The 21727-nt window shown below is 42.9% G+C and overlaps 1 protein-coding gene across 6 annotated transcripts in view; it reads right to left on the reverse strand.

The window, feature by feature from the left end:
- Positions 1-18132, reverse strand: part of RNEE/G (RNAse E/G-like protein) — a 209779-nt gene extending 191647 nt beyond the window's left edge. For all 6 annotated transcript variants that reach the window (XR_015689056.1, XR_015689057.1, XM_087669129.1 and 3 more), the window contains exon 1: positions 16602-18132. Coding sequence is in view for 4 of the 6 variants with exons in the window: in XM_087669129.1 (XP_087525255.1) it covers positions 16602-18068 (1467 nt within the window). In the remaining 2 variants the exon portion in view is untranslated. The remainder of the gene's footprint in view (positions 1-16601) is intronic.
- Between the last annotated feature and the right edge of the window lie 3595 nt (positions 18133-21727).

Below are 21727 nucleotides of genomic sequence, written 5' to 3' on the forward strand. Positions count from 1 at the left end.
TCAAATTGCTAGAAAATGCTGAGATAACTTAAGAGATGGCTATAGAACAAGAGAGAATACTGTAGAGAGAGAAATTTGAGAGTTTCATCCCAAGAAATGCTAAAAAGTTGTGTTGCTCTACTCAAATAGCCATGGAAGATGTTACCTATAGCTTAGGACTACCAGAAAGACTACTACCCCCTCTTATATGGTGTAATCTATTCCAGAAGAACCTTGGGCTATTATCACCTACTCCTAGAGGACTCCAAACTGCTGTCATATGCTTTAGGACTAATCCTTGGTGACTGCAAATTACATTAGAGCCTCGCCTTGCTCTCCAACAACCTCCTTCTCTCTCACAATGGCTAGAATAGCCTTCCACTGGCCCCTAAAAACGTTTTTCTCACTTATATGGGCAAGTTTTGCCAAAAAGTGACAACCTTCTAGTCCCATTTTTAGCATTATCCAGCTTATTGAATTATTTTTCATAATATTAATTTAAAAATTATTCTAGTGCTCAAAACTTTAATTTCACCAGCCAATAATTAAATTGGCTAGGACACTTTGTCTTTCCAGTAAACTTGAGCAATTATTAGCCCTTAGACCAACATCAATTAATTGATTAATGCCTAGTCTTTAATGTCACCACTAACATTAGTGGCCCAGGTCAAAATCTGACATGGGGTACCACCTAGTACCTGTCAGACATAACTTATTACAACTTTTGCCATTGGCACCAGTTGATATCTTAGTTAATCAAATGCTAAGCGAAGCAATAAAATTTCACGTCCTTGTGACAGACCACCCCCTTGAAATCTCTGCAGCCCTTCTTGATTGCACTGAATTGCATCCGAGACAGTTGTCAAACCCTAATTTTTGCTATAAATTAGGGTTTGCAACAGAGATTGACTAAAATCTCTTCCTCTACTGGCTCAAACTGCTAGAAAATATTGAGATAACTTAAGAGATGCGTTGTTGTAGAGAGAGAAATTTCAGAGTTTCATCACGAGAAACGCTGAAAAGCTACGTTGCCCTCCTCAAACAGCCATGGAAACTGCCACCTACAGCTTAGGACCACCAAAAAGACTATTGCTCCCTCTTGAATGTGTCATCTGTACCACAAGGATCTTGGGTTGCTGCCATCTACTCTTAGAGGGCTCCAAACTCCTGTCACATGCTGTAGAACTAATCCCTAGTGGTCACAAATCACATCAGTGACCTCTCCTTACTCTCTAAAAGTTTCCTTCTCTCACAATGGCTGGAATAGACTTTTATCAGCCCCTCAAAACGTTTTTTTTTTACTTGCATGGGCAAGTTTTGCCAAGTGGCAACCTTCTAATTGTAAAGAAATACCCTAGTACAGAAACGTAAACAGAAACCGTACGACAAAGCACAAACTAATAAAAGAACACAGTTAGGGTTAGGGTAACTCAGAGACAATGAATACACTGAATGAATGAAGTGATATGACTACTGAATATACGATGCTCATGCAGCAAACACTATGCAGTGAATGAATATTATGCCTCGAACTCCTATATCTCAAGAATTAGAGCAAGGGTAATGAACTAGAAAGTGTGTCATACTTTGAATGGATCCCGAATCACAGCAAGGCAATCTCCAGATATCGAACACCAACAAACGCAACAGTGAGAAGCTAGATTTGATGCAAACAGCAGTGAGGAGAGAGAGACTAAAAAAGCATGCAAGACAGCCTGCAAGAGAGAGAAATACTAAAAACGTAGACACCACAGCTTGCAAAAGAGAGAAAGACTAAAAACGTAGACTGCAGGACTTTGATGACGTGGCAGGCTGTACGGTAGCAGGTTTGCATAGTAACAGCAGTCACCTAGCTGGAATCAGCTCCAAACTGCATGAAGAGGGCTGAAAATCAAGCCCCAACTAATGGACACAACAATGGACAGCTTCGGCTAAGATGTCCTCTGCAAACGGGGTGTGGGCAGCAAGCAAAAACACCTGAAATCTACAAAAACGAGATTTAGAGCTGAATGGAGGGTAGCATACGTATTTAAAGAAAGTTTGGGCCCTTCCAAGTGGGTTTGTACTTATGGGACACAAAAACTCTCTAGGATCTCGTTTCTTTTAAATAAACAAGGTTTCTTCGTTAATTAAGCATGTTTTGGGACTGTTTAAGTAAAGCTAATTCATTTTTAGCTCAACAACCACTCTCAAGCCCGACAACGGTGCCACGAGAATAAAGACCAGCCAAGCCCCTTCTTTGTTTATCTTTTACCCCAAGGCGTTCCACCCCAAAGCAGCCAGAGCATCGAACAAAGGGTGCGCATCCGCTGCCCAGTGACCTACTAAGACTACAGAGGCAATGGTTATCTTACCAAGGGAGCCCAAGTGATCACCCCAGAGAAGACAGGCATCGGACAAAGGGTGTATGTCGGCTGCCCAATGGCCTACCAAACCCTACAAAGACAGATGGAACCAGCTATGGACTTTTTTTTTGTTTCTTTTTCTAGGGCTTTTTAGGTTTGCTAGATTAAGCATTAAGTGAGGGTTTCAAATCAGTTTTCGTCCTATTGAGTATTTGTGCCACAAACGGGAGAGTGATAAGGGATGGTCAGGACCCAAGATCTTCAGAAGACAAGCATACTATCCCTACCATTACTAGGTATCGATGACGAAGAAAATGACTGAGGTGTGTGTATAGCAAATATATCAAGCAAGCAAGCTGGGAAAGACCGCCTTGGAGACTGCCATGTGCAATGTCACGAATATGGTGGATCCTAGAGTCGACCACTCCAAACGACCAAAAGAGATAAATGCGCATAATGCATGTTTACATAAATAAAATGCCAATGCATGGGGTAATGCAAAGGGAGATGCAAGATATCATGCTTATGCAATATGCTATGCAAGCAAGGGTGCCACTGAGACAGTGCCCTTGCAAGGGAATTGTTCACTTGTCCAAGTGCCCTTTTACAATCATGTCATCCTAACAATGCAAATGAAGTTACAAATGTCCATAATACAATACAAAAGAATAAATCAATGTAATGTTTTTTTTTGTAAGCATCATCACTGTCACTATCAAGAGTCAAAGCCGCCCCCTCTCAAATTGGAAGAGAAAGCAAGAGGAAAGAACCCTCTCCCCTGTCAAAAGATGACGTACCAACAAGACAATAGGGTTTGCGAGGAGAAACATGAAGTAAACTCGGCAAACATGGAGAAGAGAAGAGAAGAGAGAAGAAACTCTGATAAATGAAATGATGAAATTCCGAATCATGGAGTGAATGTGGTACAAGGGAACAAGGGTGCCGTAGCACAAGGAAGATGATAAAGACAACCACGAACAACAAACCGCAATGTCCTCCTGAAGGGGTGTGAGAGTAGTGGAGAGGTTGGAGAGAAGAGGTGACGGACTAAATGAATCAGCCATAAGAAATGAATGAGAGAGTGCCCTATAAATAGGCATAGTCAGTCTAGGATGGCACTCCTTTCTGGGGCTACAAACCCTAAACGCAAATCCTAAATACAAAACGCAGAATCGTAAAAATGCAAACTGCGGGTGAAGGGTGAAGGGTTTCTCAACACCCCCTCTCAGGCCCAAAAAAAGAAACAAGAGAAGAGTAAGGTGAAGATGCAATGCTTATGCAGCAGGTGCCACTTGGACAATGTCCCTCGTGGAAAAATTGTTCACTTGCCCAAGCCTCCTAGTACAAAGATGATGAAAACATACAATGCATAGGAGGAATGTCGGAGTTTATGTGGTGCCGAGAACCATAAGGATATGCCCATACTCAATCTTGGGAGTTTGCTCCATGCTGACCAAGTGACCAAGGCAAGAAGAAGAGAAGGAAGAAAATGTAGAGGATCGCTAAGATCCAAGATTTCCACCGGAAAGACAACCTGCACTAAAGAACAATAGACAAAGTGAACCGGAGAACCCGAGACTCAACCTCGAGAGAGAAGCCACTAGCTCTCTGTATCCATGTTGGAAGAAATGCAAAGACCTCGTCACCAAGTCGCGGCTGAACCTTTGAGGTCCCGATCTTGGTGGTACCTGAAGATCCTCGGTATCAGTAGAAGAGATGACTAGTTGAAGACAACCACCGCAAGAAAGTAAAGGATGGGTGAAAAACTGCATTTGGAGTAGATTCCCCCTCTGAGGTGAGAGATGGAAGAGTCCCCGCTGAAGTCGAAGAAGAAGTAGATGCCCCCTCTGAGAACAAAGAAATAACATCCCCCTCCGAATCCCCCTCTGAAGTAGATAGGGAATCCAAAAACTCATGGATCACGCACTCCGAAATGTCTGATAACGAAGAAACTGCCACCGATCATGCTGAAGAAGATATCTGGGGTGCCGAAGAGCTCCCAGAGGTAGCCTCTCAAACCTAAGTAGTCGAGGGTGGGGAAGGGTGGGGCTTAGAATGAGCAAGAGGTGGGCAACAGTCGCCGTCTCTCAATGGAGCGGACTGGGTAGCCAAAGAAGAAAAAGGAGTCGAGCAGCCACTGTCTCTCGAAGGAGCAGACTGACGAGGAGACGATATCAAACAATCACTGTCTCTCAATGGAGCGGATTGCAGATCCGTAGATCATGGAAGCCACTATACCTGAAAATAAGTGGGAGAAGACTGCCGCCGGCATTGCGACAATCTCCAAGAGGTCATAGCGCCAATCGATCCTCCATGTGCTCGAAAGGACTTAGTGTGCATCGGATGCGCCTTATTGCCTTGAGCATAGTACTCTGATAGCCAATGCAGAATGATCCCTGTTGCCCAGAAAGGAGAGGTGGCACAAGGAGTGCCTAGTGGAAGACGCATGTACTTCGGAGGGGTGGGGAGTAAAGGTCAAATTCAGCAACCATTGGTGGTGTGTCCGGTGATGCCACAGTAGGAGCATCCAATAGTTTGGTCATCTATTGGTAAAGAAGCCATGGATACCAGTGTGCCTTGCTGAAAAAGAAAAAGGTCAGCCACCATGAACCACGAACTGCAATGTCCGTCTCAAGGAGTGTGAGGGCAATGTGAAGCATGAACCACAATGTCCGCCTCAATGGGTGGGAAGTGGAGGAAGGACTGGAAGTGAGCTGCCAGTGGGAGGAGGATGTGACCAATAGTAAGAGATTGCAACCAATAGGAAAACGCATGTGAGGAGAGAGAATGACTAAAAACGCAGGCAGCAATATTGTGATGACGTGGCAGGCTATACGGCAGTAGGTCTGCACAGGAACAGCAATCGCTTGCCTGGAATCAGCTCCAAATTGCATGAAGAGGGCTGAAAATCAGGCACCAACTGATGGAGACAGCAATGGACAGCTTCGGCTGAGATGTCATGTCCTCTGCGAACAGGGTGTGGGCAGCAAGCTAAAACACCTGAAATCTACAAAAACGAGATTTTGATGCAGCGGAAGAAAAAGAGAAGTGGATGCCGAACCTGCCACTAGTCTTTGCCTTCACTGGAGTGGAGGATCTTCGCTGCTGGGTAAGCAAATCTAGCTCTGATACCATGTCAAAAGATGACGTACCAACGAGACAGTAGGGTTTGTGGGGAGGAACACGAAATGAACTCGGCAAACATGGAGAAGAGAAGAGAAGAGAAGAGAGAAGAAACTCTGATGAATGGAATGATAAAGTTCCAAATCATGGAGTGAATGTGATACAACGAGACAAGGGTGCCATAGCACAAGGAAGATGATGAAGACAACCACGAACCACAAACCGCAATGTCCTCCTAAAGGGGTGTAAGTGTAGTGGAGAGGCTGGAGAGAAGAGGTGACGGATTGAATGAATCAGCCGTAAGGAATGAATGAGAGAGTGGCCTATAAATAGGCAAAGTCAACCTAGGATGGCGCCCCTTTTTGGGGCTGCAAATCCTAAACGCAAACCCTAAAGTTAAAATGCAGAAACGCAAAAACGCAAACTGCGGGTGAAGGGTGAAGGGTTTCTCAACATCCCCGTCAAGCTGAAGAAGTAGGGGAGGGTGTACCCAAGCCGGTCCTAGATAGCAGGTACTGAAGAACCGGCCGGTTGATCGCTTTGATCAAGATATGTGCAAAATTATCTAATGATGGCACAAACTCTAGGCGAATAGTGCCTAGCTCAACCTGCTCTCTGGAAAAGTGAAAGTGGACTCCCACATGCCGCGTCCGTGGTGCAATGATTGGATTGCCCGCAAGGGCAATGGCACTCTGGTTGTCGCAGCAGACAAATGTGGAAGAGTCACATGGAAAGTGAAGCGCTGCCAATAAACTCCTCAGATAGATGGCCACGGTGGTGCCATCGAAGAGAGCCCGGTACTCAGCCTCGGCCGTGGAAGCCGCCACCACCTCCTGCCTACGGCGAGACCAAGAAATGGGAGCCATGCTCAAGATAAAGAGGTAGCCACCACAGGAACGTCGGGTGTCAAGATCTCCTTCCCAATAAGAATCAGTCTACCCCTACAAACATAAACCAAAACCATATGCCATGCCATAAGAATAAGTACACTGTAAATAACGCACACCCGAAGACATGCAATCCAAAGTGACATCCTAGGTGCTGTGAAATACTAACTAAGTAAGCTAAATCTAGCCTAGTGTGAATTAACCAAGGAAGTTTTCCTACAACAGAATGATAGGTACGTTCATTGAAGGACTGTCCTAGGGTATCCTTCAACAAGTCGACAGTAGGATCTAGAAGCGTGGCCACTTGTCGTGGCTCATCCTGAGTATACTGTTCCATGAGCTGAAGTGTGCACTTCTGTTGTGACACAAAAATACAGTCCCCATAACGAACTATCTCCGTCCCCAAGAAATAGGACAACAAACCAAGTCATCTCAAATGTAGCTTTAAGCTTAGCCTTGAATTCCACTAAAGCAACAGAATCTCAGCCTGTGATAAGTAAGTCATTAACATATAACAAGATATAGCTAACCCCCTCTACAGTAGATCGAACATATAAGTTCGGGTCATAAGGTGTAGAATGGTATCCATAAGTCTACAAGAACTCATCCATCCTATGGAACCAAGACTACGGCGCTTGCTTCAACCCATAAAAAGCCTTATGCAAGCAGAATACCTTATCCCTTGGGTTCCCTGAAGAAAAGCCCGGTGGCTACTCCACATAAAGTTCCTCCTCCAAAAAACCATTCCGCACTCTTGACATCCATTTGATGTATCGACCAACCATGATGAGCAGCTAGCGCAAGTAGCAACTGAAAGAAAGTCAACCACGTAGTAGGGGCGAAGGTCTCTTCATAATCAATGCCATGCTTCTGTCAAAACCCTTCCACAACAAGGTGGGCCTTATACTTGTCTAAAGTCCCATCAGCTTTTAGCTTGGTCCTAAAAATCCACCTTGTCCCGATGACTTTCTTGTGGCTTGGACAATCCACCAATGTCCAAGTTCATTTCGGTCAATACTCTCTAGGTCCTTCACCATGGCCTCTAGACATTGAGAGTGTTGAAGAGCCTCCTGCCATGTATCCGGCTCAGAATGTGCTATATAATCAGCTGTAAACAGCGACGCAAATGATGCCTGAGAAGCAGGCTGGGCAAATCTTCTAGGTTCCTCTCCAGAGTGGAATCTAGTGGTAGGATCCCCAAATCCCGCATGGTATGCTGGTATCAGAGAGGTAATGGGTCGTTGTAAAGAAGACTGCTCACCGAATCGACAGAGCTGTTGAACAAATAACAAGTTTACCCCAAGCTGAGAGACATGATATACATTGTCCAGCGAAGCCAAATTCGGACCCTTGTCAATGGAAAAACTGACGCAACCTTGAGCCTGAAGCTTGATCGAGGAGTTGTTTCCTACGCAGACCCGTCCGACTGCAAGGGCTCGGAAACGGAAAATGTCCACTATAGAAGTCATATGATATATAGCTCCACTACCCACAATCCAAACAGGAGCTAAAGTGCTCAACTATGACGAGTGGCCCTCTGTGGTAAACTCATCAGGAGGCAACTCACAGATGTGGATGAGACTCACATTTGATGTCTCTATGGAGACAAGTGGACCTCTGCAGACCAGTGAGACAAGCCCTCTGGAGTTGAGAATGTTGTCGACTGAGATGGTTGAGCGGTGGCAGTATGAGTTCGACCTTTAAACTGCAACTTGCCATTACCCTGTCTCCCTTGCTGGAGATTGCTTGACTGAGGAGCGGGGGTCTGTGACTTAGATTTTAGTATTGTGCCTTTTGCCTTTGATCGACACTTGTCGTCAAAATGCCTAGACTTTTGACAATTTTGACAATACTTGTTCTTTTTAGATACATTCTCCCACCCAGGTTTGAGATTGGGATGTTCCTTGTGATTCCCGAAATTGATTTTGCTTTTGATTTTGATTTTGAGTGGAGGTTTGATTTTATTTTCCCTTCCCTTGTTGTCCTTTCTAAGACTGAGTAACAAGAGCCCCCTCTAAAGAGAAATTGATATGAAACTGATCGAACAACCATGGGTAACACAACAGCTGATACTCAAAACTCATAGAATCTAGGCATGGTAGGCTTTGAAACTATACCTTCTACAAAATTGAAATATTTCCTGGGGAGTTTATTTAGGAACAATGTGACCTAATCGTGAGAGGACTTGGGAGTCCTCGGTAATGGAGAATTCAGCAAAAAGACGCCGATACTCAGCCAACTTGACTTTCAAGTCATCACAATCAGTGATTTTGAAAAGCTGGAGATCATGGTCAAGATTGATACGACGGGTCCGGTCCCGAGCCGCATAGCGGTCAGTCAAGTGTGCCCATCACTCAGAGGCTAAGTCAAAATGCTAAAGCTAAGAATGAAACTCAGGCAATAAGCCCTACATCAACTTGACAATAGCGGAGGTATTTCTAGCCTTCCGTGAGCGGACAACCTCATATGGGACAAGTGCAGGATCAGGTTGGGGTTCCAATCCCTGCACAAGATCCCATAGGTTTTGGGAGTCAAGGACATGTATCATCAAGTTTCACCCGTTAAAATGAGTCTTGTCATTAAATGCATGCTTGGCAAAAGATGAGCTAGAACCATGGGTAGGTGGGGTAAGATGGATATGGGGGATAAGATGGTGGAGGTGGATATTTCTGATAGGTAAAAGAGGGTAGAGGTGGATAGACAGAAGTAGGCTCTGAGTGTCCAATGAGTGCCGATTGAGGCGGAGACACTAGAACATGAATATTTCCATAAGGTGCCGACGTAGGTGGAGGCACTGGGACACGGAAATCCTATCCAAAGTGAGACTGGAGAATAGCAATATGACCAAAAGGTCCACTAGGTAAACCCATGGAGGCAAACTGTGAAGTCAACTGATCCACACTCGGGAGAGACTAGGGGGGATACCCAGGCTGCAATGATCCCAAAAATGTGTGTGAAGTAGGTGGAACACCACTCGGTTGAGGAAAGGATGAGATTCTAAAGGATGTATCTATATTTCCATAACCCCCCGGTATGATATGTGGTGCGACATGAGGTGTCTAAAATGGAAATGTAAATGGTGTGAATGGAAGTGGAGAAGCAATGAAAGAATGTGGTGGGATGGGTGGATTTTGAAAATGCGGTATGTGAGGTGTAGATGCATTTTGTTCATTTTTATCATTTCATGATTGGAAATGAAAATGTAAAGATGATGATGCACCATGTAATGAAGAAAAAGGAACACCAAATTCATTCTGATTTTGTGAAGTAGACAGAAAAGAAGGAAGGTTAAAAGAAGAGGTACCTAGCTTTTTCTTATAATCCCCACGACGTGTGTTAACATACAAGAATTGATCCTCAAGAGGACCTTTTCTATAATCAACAAACTAGACTCTTTCTTCCGCATGATCTCTACTAGAATATTGCAAAGCAGAAGAGGTAAAAGAAGAAGGAACAATCTCTTCTCTTTTCCATGTTTGCTGAGTTCACTCCGTATTCCTCTCCGCAAACCCTACTGTCTCGCTGGTACGTCATCTTCTTTTGACAGGGGTTCCTTCACTCATAGGCACGTCTTTTAGGACCTTGTATTTTCCCCAGCTAGGTGGTGTCTTCATAATGGAGGTTCATCCTTCCATCCCCACACTTTCGGGTTTTTCACAACTTGGGAATGCCACCTACCCACCATTGAGTGTGAATCAATTGGTACCACAGTTTGCCTCTATGGCATTACCTAGTAGGCCTTCTGGTCATTTTGTTGTGCCTCAACCATCTCTTGGACAGGGCTAATGTGTCCTGACGCCTCCACCTTCACAAAAACTTTCTGGAACCATTCATCTTCTAGTGCCTCCGCATCAATCGGCACCCATTGGACACTACCATCCTATTTCTACCTACCCACCTCTCCCTCCTACTTATCCCCCTCCACCTCCTCCTTCCTACTCCACTTATCTAACACCTCATGCTTCTTCCTCATCATCAGCCCACATGCCTTTAATAATAAGACTGGTTTTAATGGGTTGAACTTCACTACTTGGTCAAATCTTATGAGATATGTCCTTGACTCCTGGAACCTATGGGATCTTGTGCAAGGTTGGAATACTAACCTGATCCAACACTTGTTCCATATGAGGTTGTCTGCTCATGGAAGGCTAGAATACCTTCACTATTGTCAAGCTAATGAAGGTCTCTTACTTGAATTTCATTCACAACTTCAACATTTTGACTTAGCATCCGAGCATCAGGCACACTTGACTCACCACTATGCGGCTCATAATAGAACCCAGTCACATCCATTTGGATCATGATCTTCAAAGTTTTAAAATCACTGACCAAGATGACTTGAAAGTAAAGTTGGTTAAGTATCATTGCATTCTCGCTAAGCTCTGTAAGACTGTGACTCCTGAGTCCTCGGATGATCAAGTCATATTGTTTCTAAATAAGCTACCAAAGAAATACTTCTAATTTGTGCAACAAGTAATCTCATAGCTCACCATGTCCACATTCTATGAATTTGAGTGTCAGTTATTGTGTTACGCTCAGCTCTTCAATTAGTTTCATAGTTTGATCTTTACAAAGCGGGCTTCCATTGGTGCTTCTCAAAAGGGTCAGCAAGGGAAGGTAAACAAAATCAAAATTCCAATCAAAATCAAAACCATGGTTGTTTTAGAAGTGAAGGAAAGGCCATGAAAGAATAGATTATATTTTACATACAAGAGAAGAGAAGGAAAAGAGGGAGAGAAAGAGAGTTTTATAATGAAATGTTCCGGCTACAAGTCAGAACTAGTGAGACCCAAGGAAACTCCCAATCATCTCTAAAACCTAGGTGGTAGAATGTACCAAAGAAAAATCAATATAGTCAACATTCTCAAAAGGCTAGCCATTTTGACAATGAGTGTTAATCGAAGGCACGAGATACAACACCAAAAGCTAAGAGTCACAACCCCACCCCTCAGTCAATAAGCCCCAACCGGAAAGGCACGGTAGTGGCAACCCTCAGTAGGAACAGTGGCGAGGCTAGACCCACATTGCCACCAGTCAACCATCACAGTCGACAACGTTCTCAACACCAAAGGGCTTGTCTCACTAGTCTACAAAGGCCCACATCATCTCCATAGAGACATTTGAGGATGCAAGTCTCATCCACATTTGCGAGTTGCCTCCTGATGAGGTGACTGCAAAGGCCCACTCATCACAACCAAGTACTTCAACTACTCCTTGGATTGTGAACGGTGGAGCTTTACGAACATTTTCATTTTCCGAGACCCTGCAGTCGAGCATGTCCAAGTTAGGAATAACTCCTCGGTCACGATTCAAGCTTATGGTTGCATCGGTTTTCCCACTAACCAGGGCCAAATCGCACTACACTGGATGATATATACTATGTCCCCCAACTAGGGGTGAACTTGTCATCTATTCAATAGCTTTGCCAGTTGAATAGAGCAATCTTCTTCACAGCAACTACAGTCAAGGTCCTTGACTCTCAGACTAGTTTAGTGATTGCTCGCAATGAGGCACAACCTAGTGGCTTATACCACATGACACAATTTATTTCCGAGCCAACGGCCGAGGGCTCTAAGTTCCACTACTTCCAAGCTTTCAACCGCTACATGGGAGCCTACAAGCACTAAGCGTCTTTGTTGGGGCATCTCGAATATGACTATTTTTATGAGTTATCACGTCAACCAACGATTAATGACCTTCCCTACCTAAAGCTTTCACGGAACATCTGTAAAGCTTATCAACTCAGAAAACAGCACCATACCCCGTTCCCTCAACAGTCTCCACATAGAGCTAAGGCACCTCTTAGAATAATTCATGTTGATCTTTGTGGGCCAACATCCACTGCCGCCTTAAACGGCACACTGTATTTCTTTTTTATTGAGGATGATCATTCTCGTTACATGTGGGTGTACTTTCTCAGGTGTAAGTCTAATACCTTTACATATTTTTCTGCTTAGGTATTGCATAACTAAAATGGTCGTCATGTGGGATGCATGAGAAGTGACATTAGGGGCAAGTTCACCTCGCACAAGTTTTCCAAGTTTCTACAGAAGTATGGTATTTCATGCCAACTCCCCCTCAAAATGGAGTCATAGAGTGTAGGAACCATACCATCATGAACATGGCATACTCTATGTTGTTCGTGGCAGAGCTCCCCAAGCTACCTTTGGGTTCAGTGTATATCCTCAGCCAATGCACGACTGCGATTGTTCCTCAAAGGACTCCGTACGAGGTATTCTTTGGCTCTCGGCCTATAGTTTCCCATTTTAGAGCCTTTGGCAATCGGGCTTACACACACACCCTTGATGACAAAATAGGCAAGCTCACTCCCCTAGCTGATCTCCTGATTTTGGAAGATACTCCTCTAAAGCAAAAGCCTATCGCCTATTCAATCCTCAAACAAACAAGTCGATCATTAGGAGAGATGTAGTGTTTAATAAGAGGGACATTGTGTATTCTTCTATACCAAATTTTGTGCCCTTTCCTTACATTGTTCCTACTGAGATACTGCCTTCTGAGCCAGGTCTACTACCTGTTGCTGACCCACTTGCAAATTCTTCACCTCCCACGCCCCCTCCATGAGACCCGTTACCTCGCTCATACTAGCAAACCGTACAGGATTCGAGAATCCTTCCATCGAATTCCACTCCAAATGGCCCTAGAATATCTTCTTGGCTTGCACCTCAGGCTTCATTTGCATCATTGTTTACAACTGATTATATAGCACATTCTAAGCCGGATAGTTGGTAGAAGGCTCTTCAGCATCCCCAATGGCGAGAGACCATGGAGATGGAGCCAGAGAGTATCGACCGAAATGGGATTTTGACCTTTCCGAATCATCCAAGCCACAAGAAGTCATCATCACAAAGTGGATTTTTAGAACTAAGCTAAAAATTGATGGTACTTTAGACAAGTACAAGGCTCACCTTGTGGTGCAAAGGTTTTGACAGAAGTAAGATATTGACTATGAAGAGATCTTTGCTCCTACTACGTGGTTGACATTCTTTTGTCTATTAGTTGTGCTCGCCACTCAACCACACTTGGCCCATCTATTAGATGGATATCAAAAATACCTTTCTAAATTATTATTTAGAGGAGGAAGTCTATGCAAAGCAACTTCCCAAATTTTCTTCTACTAACCAAAAAGATAAGGTCTTTTGCTTGTGGAAAGCTCTTTTACATGCTGAAACAAACACCTTGTGTTTCATACTCCAACAAAGCATATGGAGATTCAGTATCACTTTGTATGGGAGCAGTTCGTGGATTCTAAGTTAGAAATGGTCTACTATCCCACGGAGGGCAATGCAATAAATATCTTCACAAAGCCTCTTCCACAAGCTTCTATGCTTCATCATATGAGATTATAGGGACTTCAAACACTCCCAAGATCTAAGAGAGGGTATTTAGCCAACCATATTTTGTCTCCTTGTTATCTCCTAGTTGTGAGCTCCATCACAATCTGATAGAGACATAGGAGCTCTAACTGTGTTTGCCTATTCAGTATGTGTGCATTTCTTTTTCAGTGTGTGTAGGCTGTGTTCACACTATGCAATGGCCAATTTCAACCTTTGCAAGTGCCACTCAACCTGCTTGATTGCGATTAAAGCAGGTCAGGCATGCATGAGACTAGTGACAGCATTTTCTTTTTTGGACAGGCTTGTCAGCCATATTTTGGCTGGCCGGTTGAATATTTTTTGGGCCAATTTGTAGGTCAGCCAAAGTTGGTGGACTTTGGCTATTTATAGACAATCAGTTTGGGGCAAATTATCATCTTTTCTTTTGCAAGTTGCACACTCCGAGCCTGTCCATATTTTGGCTGGCTGGTTGCATATTTTTTGGGCCAATTTGTAGGTCAGCCAAAGTTGGTGGACTTAGGCTATTTATAAGATAGTCAATTTGGGGCAAATTAATATCATCTTCTCTTTTGCAAGTTGCACACTCTTGCATCCATCTCCATGTCTAACTTTCCTGCTTCCATCGTCATCTTCAGCCTGCTCCAGTGCCCTCGCTGACGCTTTGGGCTGCATGCAAGGACTCATCAGTCTATCATTGTATTCAGCATTCTTTTCAGATTCAGAGCACATTTCTCTTCCATTCTTGTTGTCTTTCTCTTCTGCTTTCTCATCGTGTTTGTGTTCGTGTTCTCGTCTATCGTGCACTCTCACAGTAAAGGCTCATTTTCAATATTAAACAAATACCATATGGGGCACTCACCTTGAGGGCCACTCTGGTGTTGTCTACTGTGCAATAAGCTCTAGCTCTCAAGTTCTTTGTGTCATTTATTATGAATTTTTGCTGAATTGAGCAATATGTATATGTGCTGTAAGTTTATGTTCATTGCCCTATGAATCAGATCTATAAGCCAGTTCCAAGGTCCTTCCATTTGTTCCACTTTATTTCCTAAAAATCATTGGGCTTCTTGATCAGCCTCTTTCACTGCTTAGGCTTTCTTTCATGGAAGTAAATAGGTTACTGATGGAGTTGACTGCTGCAGATGAGATGAGGGATGAAGGGCAGCCAGTACAGCAGCGGAACGCCGGGCTGGAACTGATCTCAGACAGCTGGAGAGAGAATGATGATGACACTAGCAGCTACATGCCCTCCTGCTCAGCAAAACGCAGTAGTTAGACAGGCTGGAACTGGTCACAATCTGCATGCGAGAGTTGCCTGCGAGCAACTGCAGATTGTTGATGCAGTGAGGGATGATGTGGACAGCCATGTGGCCTATTGGAGACCCAAGCACAGCAATGGCAACAGAAGAGATGAGGACACCAGCTGGTTGGAGAAGAGAGAGCCTGATCTGCATGTGAAGAATGAACAGATAAATTCCCACAACATGCCCTATTTATGGGGGATTTTGGAATGTTTGTCCTACCATGTGAAATAAGTGCCATAAAATGCAATTCAAACCTTTTTGGGGCTGTTAATAAAAACCAAAATTTAGTGTTAATACACTACATGCACTACAGTTAATTGTATATGCATGTAAGGATTTTGGTTGCTCTCTAAGCAGGTTCACTACAATGTTGTAACTAAAAATTAGGTTGCATATGAGCTTTGGACACAAAGAATCTTTATGACAAGTAGAGTCTTGCGTCTCAAATGTACTGGTTGAAACTGTTGATGGACCTTTGCATGAAGGAAGGGACTTCTATGTCTGCACACTTGAATGAGTTTCACTCCATCATTATCCATTTAGCTTTGCAGGAAATTGAGTTCAATGATACTTTTCATCCTTTATTTCTACTCGGCACTCTACCTAAGTCATGGGACACTTTTTATATAGCTCTTTCTACTAAGGATGGACTAAAATTGCAAGATGTTGAGTATCCTCTTGACAAAAGAGATGAATAGAAAGAATGTGGATGCTTCCCATATGTCCCATCCATTCACTGTGAGAGGCTAGCAGGATAAAAATGGCCATAGTAGAGACTCTAATAGGTCTCAATCTAGGACACATGGATAATCTCGCAATAAGTCTCGTGGTTGTAAGTCTGGTCTTGTCATTATTATGGAAAAGTAGGTCATATTTGGCCACAGTGCTATAAAATGCACGAAGACCCCGGGGAGGTCAGTCATAAATATATGTGTGTTAGATGAGCAAAAAGGAATTAGGCTAAATCAGTTACTTCTCTAACAAGTCATTCACCTAATTCAAAATTTCTTCCTGGGTTAAACTCTATTGGTGCCCTATTTGGTGGAGTGTCACCAAGCAAGAAGTCAATGACATGATTATCAAGCCTTTCTGATGGGAGTCAAGCAAAGACTTAGAAAACCCATCCTGAAATTCAACAATGAATTCTTTCTGCTCTTTACCAAGTGCTGAGTATGTTCTCATTGGCAAGGCTCTCATCAAAGGACATTACCAACAAGCTACACAAATGGGTGATGCTGAAAACAAGAGTTAAACCAGGGTACTAAAATCTAGGGCTCTAAGAATCACCATGTTTTCCTTCCCCACATAGCATAGATAAAAGTCAGGTGGACACTTCACCTTAATTGGCCACCACTCAGACAATCACTGAAGCCAGTGTGACTAGCCCAATCACAGGTATACTCTACACAACACTGTGCTGATCTAATTACCCACAGGCTGGAAAAACACCTTTGTGTTGAATCATCCAAGAACCGTCAACTGTGCTTGTCAGGCAACTTGCACAGTGCCAAGTTTCAAAGGAATGCATGTAATGGCAAACCAAAGAAGCACCATGCCACAATCAAGAGTAAAGCACTTTTAGACAAATACAAACAGGAAAGAAAGCAAAACCTGAGTTTGTGTTTGCCATTGGTGTCCTTGTCGTGCATCTTCACATGGTACAAAACTTAAAGCCAAGGATGGATCCCATGCACCTAGACAAGGCGGTGCTCCAACAACAAACAGATTTTGATTTGGCGTCAAATGTGCTTCCACAAGCCATTTAACAGTACACAAGTCTAATTTCTGTTCTGCCTTTGCAATTTCAATCGAGGTGGGCTCCATGCTCTCAGCCTTTGTATAATCAACATCCAACTCGCCTTGTACTTTGAAAGGATTTGCATCTACTTCAGCCCTCTGCTTCCTCTGCCCCTTGCTCCTCCTAGAACCTTTCAGTGTTCTAACTTGTCTTGGTTGTGAACTCTTGGAATGAACCCTGATCACAGAATTTGCATCCATATTTTGTCTCTCTTCTATATTTGTTACTGGCAAAACATCAGTGGCAGGTTTCTTTGAACCTGCTGTTTTGGCGCATTCATTTTCTAGCTTCAACTCTGCAGCCATGTGTTTTTCTCCCTCATCTTCACCCAAATGAGATATGGCTAGTCCATCTATCTTGATTGCATTTACTAGATCAGATGATCCATTGATCGTGTCAGACTGTCCCACTTTAGCTTTCTTCCTTCTTTTGGGTTTCTTTCTACTTTTTGTCTGACCAGACTGAGAACTTGAGAGCTGTGTTTCTGCCATTGCATTGAGGCTGTGTGGATTTTCACCAAAGAGAGACATGTGATCACCTTCCCTCTCAATATTTGCTGCCTCATCCCCATCTGAGTGGACATTAAATGCAAAGTCCTCACACTCAGCCTGCATTCCCGTTGAATACGTCAGGTCCATGCCAGACAAATCCATGGATGCTCCTTTTCTGGATCTCCATTGTGTTTTTACCTTTATACCTTCGTTTGCCCAGTTCAGAGCACCATTCAAATCTTCAGTGCTGATGCTTTCACCATCTGTATGGACCTGTTGACTGCTGTTAGAGCTACTAATATCAACCACAGGACCATGGTTGGCCTCATTAGAGCTGTTTTCGGCGTTCACGACTGTCCTAACTTGCAACATAGCTGAAAGTTGCTTGTCTTCTGCTATTCTTGACTCGTCATTAGATGAGCTAACTTCATTTGCATCTTTCGTCAAAGGACAAACTACTGGCCTTTTCCTTCCCCTTCTTTTAACCTTTGCCTGTGTTTCATTGTCTGACTCTTGCTCAGTATTAGCGGATAACTTTGACGTTTTCTTCCGTGCTTTTGATATGTTTAGATGGCCGTCCTCAATTTCTGCTGTTTCGAATGCAGCTTGAGGAGAGGATGCCGGTCTTAATATCACCTCCCGATGAAACAAGCACTGTTTTTCAAAGCAATGGCGACCATGAAATCCCACAAAAGGCCTCCGTTTGCTCTGCATGAAGAGGCTCTGAGACGAACATTTGTCTACTCTTGCAAAGACGCAGACACAGCCAGAGAGGGAGGACACAGCCATGGATCTTCAAGTACGCATGTCAGCTTATTCATTTACATGTAGGCTATGTTAGTGAGGGAGAGGACCCAGGATAAATCCTCTTTCAAATTTTAATATTTGATAGTAAAATATACAGAAAATCGTGATGAAGGGCTAGTTCACACTAGCTGGTCTTGCTCCACCCTACTAAGGGAAGTGTCACGCGCCGGTCAATTTGCCTGTGTCAACTAAATACATAGTCACTTTCGTGTGACCTGTGTTAGCCGAAGGCTGATTGATGTGCATATCTGTCCAGATTACTTGGAATGTTTTTCATGGGACTCCTTGGAATCGATAGAGGGCCCTTATTTTCAGACGCAAATAGATATTAATATTGAGAATGAAAAAGAATACACGCTTAAAAGTTTAGGGTGTCGCCCAACCTAAAAGAGTGGCAAGTTTAGCCAAGCCTCTTTTGTCTAGGGTATGGGACCCATTGGATTGTCAGGAAAAAATAGCCCTATTGGAATTGAATGAGCTTCGCAAATGCATGAAGAAGCTAGAAAATTCATTCATGGCAATTGATGGCTTCTTGATGGGGAACCCTTCATAAAAATAGCTGACAGTCAAGGACAAAAACAAGGGAAATTTGTGATAAGATGTCCAGGTCTTCTTTTTCAAATTCCACCAATCAACTTTCTCAAATCGCTAAATGGAAATTGTCACTCTATTGGGGAGGGATACATCAAGTTACAGGGGGCCCTCAATCTATCAGCCCCCATACCCCAATTTACCTTCCATACATGCGATACTCCAATAGTTTTAGACTTTGTCCTTGATCATCCCCCAAACTGACTTCATTGCCCTCCCCCTAAAAGATCGGTTTATTCCTAGCATCTTAGATTTCCTGGAGAGTTAATACTCCTATCATGTGGATAGCTAGGAATCACAATAAGGCCTAGCACTATATACCCACAGCAATATAGTTGTCCCATAGCATATTTCTAAAGGTCTCCCCTTCTCCACATTGACAATGTCCATTTGAGAGTCCTCTCTTCTTGAGTGAGGTAGCAGGCAAGAAGACCCCTGTTACCACCCTCCAAGCAAAAACTATATCTTTAAAAGGAAGATTCAAAGTCCAAATCCTCTTGAACATCTCATCCAATTTGTTTCTACTAGAGAGTTTTGCCCCCCAAACTTTGCATACTTGTCCACAAGGGGAGCTTCTTCATGAAAGTGTCTTTACTTTTGCTTCCATCTCCTCAATGTGCCTATTCCCATAATGTACGTGATGAACACCTCTTGATGTCCCAAAAATACCTCAATTGGCCACACCATGCAATTTGGTAGCAATTAACTCCTAGATCAACTTTGATTCTTTTGCCATTTTGCCATCCCCAATTCACATTATACATATTTTCAGTGACATCAAGCCAATGCTCCACTGCTCTGCATGCACCCTTCCTTACTAAAGAAAGTGCTATTTTAATAAATATTGATGCAAGAGGAGGCCAAAATCCCATGTCTAATAGATATTTTCCTCCTTGCGCAACTAATGACGATGATAAGCTTACATGGCCTTTGAGATTAGTGACTTCCATGTGTTTATCAACTTGAGGGTGTAGTAGTCCCTTGAGCTTTCATTCTATAAAATGCTATTGTGCTAAATATATGCTATTGGTTCAATCCTCAAATCTTACGAAAACCCTCATTCCAATGAAAAATTAATTCCCTCGAAAGCCCAGCCCAAGGAGTTTCTTGGAACCAACAACTCTTCAAAAGTTTAGCTATTAGCATGTCTACTTCCATAAACACTTTGATTAGCACAAAGCCACCCTCTTCCAAACAATTGATCCCAATTGAAGCAAGGTTTTTAGGCTCACCATATTTCCTCTTAAGGAAAAACCTGATACATGAATCTTGGTCATTTTAATGTTTCTTGCTCTAGCTCATTTTGTGGGGGTAGAACCTAAGCACAAGTTTAATGAAAATCCTGAGAATCTTGAGCCTAACACGATGACTAGTTACTTGACCTCCAACTATTGACTTTCTTCTTTAGTTTATCAAGAATCCAATAAGATTTGGTCAAGCTCGATATGCCTACTCATTTGGAAAACCCCAAACATCTAAGTATCATCCCTTTATTCATTGTTTTACCTTTCAATCTAGCTCCAATAGTGTGTCCTTTGTCACACTAATCAAGCATGATTTATGGAGGTGGATTCTCATATCTACTTCCTTTTCATAGATCTCCAACATACCCATTACTTTCTCAAGGTTGCCTTTTCTAGCTTCAATGATCATAAGGAGATCATCAACAAATCCTTGATCGGCCATGTAATTTGCTCTAATAGGAAATTGGCAATCTCCTTTGCGTCACCCTTTCTCATCGCTTGTCCTTCCCACCACTTTGTAAAATCACATTGTACCTAATTCCTTCCAATCCACCCATTTGAGCCATGTAATCCAGCAAACAAAAGGGTGGGTGAGTGGCAATGACTAAGGGGGCAACCTTGCATTACCGCTCTTAGGAATTTGAAGGGTTCCATTAAAAGATTCATTTATTACTATGTACACCTAAGCATTTCTTACCAACACAAATGGTATGTTGGTAATTCTTTTATCAAAACTCATTTCATCCATGACCAATCAAATATGCATCTAGTTGGATGAATGAAAAGCTTTTACTACATCAATTTGAAGGAAGATAGTCTTCTATCTTGAGGCCTTAGCTCATTCTGAGGCATAATCGCTTTTAATACATTATCAATCGGTAAGCTTTCTGTAATGAAGCCATGCTTTTGAGAGTTGATAAGCTTTTATGAAAAAGGACCTAGCTTATGAGCCATCTCCTTAGCAAATATTTTGTGCAAGACACCCATAAGTGAAATTAGCCTCCAATGGCTAAGCTATGTTGGTTGCATTGTACTTGCTCAGGATTCAAGATAATGATGCTTTTGGTCCATGATTTAGGGAGCTCCCCTTTGTTCCAATACATATTAATCAACTTCATCACACAATCTTGGATTTTGGGCCAAAGGTGAATCATTATCTCATCATAATGAGGCGACTCCCTCTCCTCCAATATGTATTAATCAACTCCATCACACAATCTTGGATTTTGGGCCAAAGATGAATCATCATCTCTATTGCAATGTTGTCATAAATGAGATGAATTCCTTCACCCCAAGTTCTTCAGCAACAACGAACTCTTTGACTAATCATTGATTTGCTCTTTTAGAAATTACCCTTTGTATTGGATCAATAATTTTTCTCACAAAAGAATGTTGCATAAGCCCGACTAATGATACAACAAGCTATACGTATTCCTATACATGGAGGCAATTTCCTCCTACTCAGTGACCTAGACACCATTGTCTCTCAAACGCATCAAAATGCACTCCTTGAGCCTTTTTCTATTGAGACCCATAATAAATGATGAAGACACGCATTGTAGGTCACCTAGAAGTCCTTTGTTATAAACTCAATAGTTTTGTTTACTAAACATAGTGTAACATGTGGTATGACCTCATTGCCTAGCTTCAAGCTACCTCTCTCCTTTTGTATTTCTCTTAGTGTAAGTTTATTCTCAATGCACTAAGTCCATGGAGACTTATACATGCATGTGGTTGGTGTATTTCGTAGTTCATTTGCCTTCACCGCAAGTTAATGAACTTTGTGTGTGGAGGCTCTTTAAATGC

Source organism: Lygodium microphyllum, chromosome 3, assembly GCF_053477565.2.
Source record: "Lygodium microphyllum isolate KBCC chromosome 3, Lygodium_microphyllum_v1.1.10, whole genome shotgun sequence".
Lineage (NCBI taxonomy): Eukaryota > Viridiplantae > Streptophyta > Polypodiopsida > Schizaeales > Lygodiaceae > Lygodium > Lygodium microphyllum.